Here is a 3,843-nt window from a genome sequence, read left to right on the forward strand (position 1 = left end):
GAAAGAAAGAAAGAAAGAAAGAAAGAAAGAAAGAAAGAAAGAAAGAAAGAAAGAAAGAAAGAAAGAAAGAAAGAAAGGAAGGATACAGAAATTAGCCAGGTGTGGTGGCAGGCGCCTGTAATCCCATCTACTGGGGAGGCTGAGGCAGGAGAATAGCTTGAACAAGGGAGGTGGAGGCTGCAGTGAGCCAAGATCGTGCCACTGCACTCCAGCCTGGGCAACAGAGTGAGACTCCGTCTCAAAAAACGAACGAAAGAAAGAAAGGAAGGAAGGAAGGAAGGAAGGAAGGAAGGAAGGAAGGAAGGAAGGAAGGAAGGAAGGAAGGAAAGAAATTCGGACTCAGTTTCTGCACCTGTCCTCGCAGAACCACAGCACTCTCTATGGAATTCCTAGCTACACAAGCTCCTCTGCAGACTCCCAGGCTCCACCCCACCCCTCCCTGGCACCCACAAATCTCAGATCTCAATGATCCTGAGGGGTAGGGGGTGAGGGGGAGAGGGGGGAACTACAACCCCAGTGAACCTCAGCGGTCGCTGGCTTTCGGGTTAGCCTAACTGTAAGCCCCGGGTTTGACGGGAAATGTGTTTTAAACCTGACTCAAAGCTGGGCGCAATGTCTCACACCTGTAATCCCAGCACTTTGGGAGGCCAAGGCGGGCAGATCACCTGAGACCAGGAGTTCCAGACCAGCCTGGCCAACAGTGAAATCCCCTCTCTACTAAAATATAAAAATTAGCTGGGCGTGGTGGCGGGCGCCTGTAATCCCAGCTACTTGGGAGATTGAAAGAACAAGAATGGCTTGAACTAGGGAGGCAGAAGCTGCAGTGAACCAAGATCGCGCCACTGCACTCCAGCCTGAGTGACAGATCAAGACTCTGTCTAAAATAAATAAATGAATATAAAATAAAATAAAACTACATTTTTTTTTGGAGACAGAGTTTCGCTCTTATTGCCCAGGCTGGAATGCAATGGCACGATCTCGGCTCCCTGCAACCTCTGCCTCCCAGGTTCAAGCGATTCTCCTGCCTTAGCCTCCGGCATGTGCCACCACGCCCGGCTAATTTTTGTATTTTGAGTAAAGACAGGGTTTCTCCATGTTTGCCAGGCTGGTCTTGAACTCTCGACCTCAGGTGATCTGCCCGCCTCAGCCTCCCAAAGTGCTGGGATTACAGGCTTGAGCCACCGCGCCCGGCCAAAAAATACATTTTAACAACCTGACTGGAGCAGATTTCAATCATGCGTGGGGGCTGGTGCTGAGCGTCGTCACGCACAGGTGAGGAGATTGGGCTTTACCTCCCCTTCCACACCACATCCAGATGCTGCGCTCGGTCTTCTCCTCAGCGTTCGGGGTGCTTGGTGCCATCTACTGCCTCTCGGTGTCTGGAACCGGGCTCCGAAATGGACCCAGATGCTTAATGAAGGGCAAGTGGGGCTACCACTTCGAAGACACCACGTAAGGTTCAGCCTGTATTCGTCTCCTGCATTCTCTGCCTCTTCCCTCCCGCCCTTCCCCCGTGGACTGGGACACCTGGGCGGGACTCGACCTTGGAGAGCACTCGCTCCACGTGGGTTACCTGGGCCTTTGCAAATCCCCTGGGACGTATTCTTGGGGGCAGGGGTGGCGCACGCGCACGCCGCCTTCTTCCACGTGACCTTACCCCTCCTACAGGGGAGCTTACTTGGTCAACCGCACTCTATGGGATCGGTGCGAGGCGCCCCCTCGCGTGGTCCCCTGGAATGTGACGCTCTTCTCTCTGCTGGTGGCCGCCTCGTGCCTGGAGATAGTACTGTGTGGGATCCAGCTGGTGAACGCGACCATTGGTGTCTTCTGTGGCGATTGCAGGAAAAAACAGGTGAAATGGCGTGCGGTGGAGTTGTAGAGGGAACCTGCCTGGTCCTGGCTGCGTTCTCACCTTCTCTTTTCCTCAGGACTCCACTCACTGAGGCTCCACTGACCGCTGGGTTACACCTGCTCCCTCCTGGATGCCTGCCTGGCTCTCTCACTCCCTGGCTCGCTAGAATAAACTGCTTTGAGCTTTCTTCCCTGTCTCAGACTGTGCCTTCTGTTAGAAGGAATGTGCAAGAGGCTACAGATACACCTGGGCTTTGGGACCCCTGCACCCCACTTGTACTTTCTTAACAAATAGATAGTGAGCTATTTGGTTACACTGGAAATAACGAAGGTAAACAAGGCAGACAAGTTTTGTTCTCTCAAAGAACTTGGCATTCCAAGGGTGGAAGATAGGCAATTTTTAAAAGAAGCAAAAAATTATTTCAATAGGTAATAAGCACTTTTTTTTAGACAGGGTCTTGCTGTCACTCAGGCTGGAAGGCAGTGGCACGGTCTCGGCTCACTGCATCCTCCACCTCCTGGGCTCAAGCAATCCTCTTGTCTCAGACTCCTAAGTAGCTAGGACCATAGACATATGCCACCATGCCTTGCTAATTTTTTTGTAGAGACAAGGTTTTGCAATGTTGCCCAGGTTGGTCTCGAACTCCTGAGCAAAAGTAATCCTCCCACTTCAGCCTCCCAAAGTATTGGGATTACAGGCATGAGCCACCGTGTGCGGCCAATAAGCACTTTTTAAAAGCATGTTGGTAATGGGATTGATATTAACTTATGGAGAGACTCTCTTTTATGATAGGGAAAATTTGAGAAAATGAAATCTGAGCTAAGATCAGGAGGGCTTGCTAACTATCTGGATATTTGTGGGATTATAGGCAGAGAGAAGAGCAAGGACAAAGATCCTAAACAGGGATCAGTTTTGTAGGAGAAAATAATGAAAACTATGGAAAAGACACTGTAATCTCTTAAACTCTAGAAAATGGAACTGTAAAGCCATTGTGGCCTAGTCACCTCCTAATTTGGTAGAATTTTTTTTTTTTTTTTTTTTTTTTTTTTTTTTTTTTTTTTTTTTTTTGAGACAGGGTCTCACTTTGTCACTCAGGCTGGAGTGCAGTGGCATGATCTCGGCTCATTGCAGCCTCCACATCCTGGACTAAAGCGATCCTCCTGCCTCTGCCTCTTGAGTAGCTTGGGTTACAGGTGCACACCACCATACCCCTGCTAATTTTTGTCCTTTTTGTAGAGAGGGGGTTTTGCCATGTTGCCCAGGCTGGTCTCTATTTCCTGAGTTTAAGCAGTCCACCAGCCTCAGCCTCCCAGAGTGCTGAGATTACAGCCGTGAGCCACCACATCTGGCCATAATTTGGTAGATTTTTCTTAATCTTAGGTCACCGGTTCAGAAAGGAGACAACCTTGGCACCTAATGGAGGCAGGGTGTGTGCAGATACTCTCAGAAAGCCAGACTTCCTGGCCGGGCACCATGTTGCAAGCCTATAATCCCAACGCTTTGGGAGGCTGAAGCTGGTGGATCACTTGAGGTCAGGAGCTTGGGACCAGCTTGGCCAACATGGGGAAACCCCGTCTCTACTAAAATTACAAAATGAGCTGGGCGTGGTGGTGGGTACCTATAGTCCCAGCTACTCAGGAGGCTGAGGCAGAAGAATCTCTTGAACCCTGGAGATGGAAGTTGCAGTGAGCCAAGATCATACCACTGCACTCCAGCCTGAGCAACAGAGCGAGACTCCTTAAAAAAAAAAAAAAGGCCAGACTTCCATTACTTGTCTGAAATTTATGTGTTTAAGTGCGTTTTTCTCGAGTCCATAACTTTCAGCAATCTACCATGGACCCCTGAGACCAAACCCAAATGTATGCCTCCCCCAATGCCAGGTTAGGAGGGGAAAAGGAGACTCAGTTCCCCATCCCTTAAACAGGCACGACCAGCCCGGCGCGGTGGCTCATGCCTGTAATCCCAGCACTTTGGGAAGCCGAGGCGGGCGG

The 3,843-nt window shown here is 50.2% G+C and overlaps 1 protein-coding gene across 1 annotated transcript in view; it reads left to right on the forward strand.

Annotated features, from left to right (window-relative positions):
* TM4SF5 (transmembrane 4 L six family member 5) overlaps positions 1-2,039 on the forward strand; it is a 16,853-nt gene extending 14,814 nt beyond the window's left edge. The window contains exons 3-5 of the mRNA XM_023184666.2: positions 1,316-1,452; positions 1,669-1,852; positions 1,929-2,039. Coding sequence (XP_023040434.1) covers positions 1,316-1,452; positions 1,669-1,852; positions 1,929-1,943 — 336 coding nt within the window. The 3' untranslated portion in view covers positions 1,944-2,039. The remainder of the gene's footprint in view (positions 1-1,315; positions 1,453-1,668; positions 1,853-1,928) is intronic.
* The last annotated feature ends 1,804 nt before the right edge of the window (positions 2,040-3,843 follow it).

This window comes from Piliocolobus tephrosceles, chromosome 16, assembly GCF_002776525.5.
Source record: "Piliocolobus tephrosceles isolate RC106 chromosome 16, ASM277652v3, whole genome shotgun sequence".
Taxonomy (NCBI): domain Eukaryota; kingdom Metazoa; phylum Chordata; class Mammalia; order Primates; family Cercopithecidae; genus Piliocolobus; species Piliocolobus tephrosceles.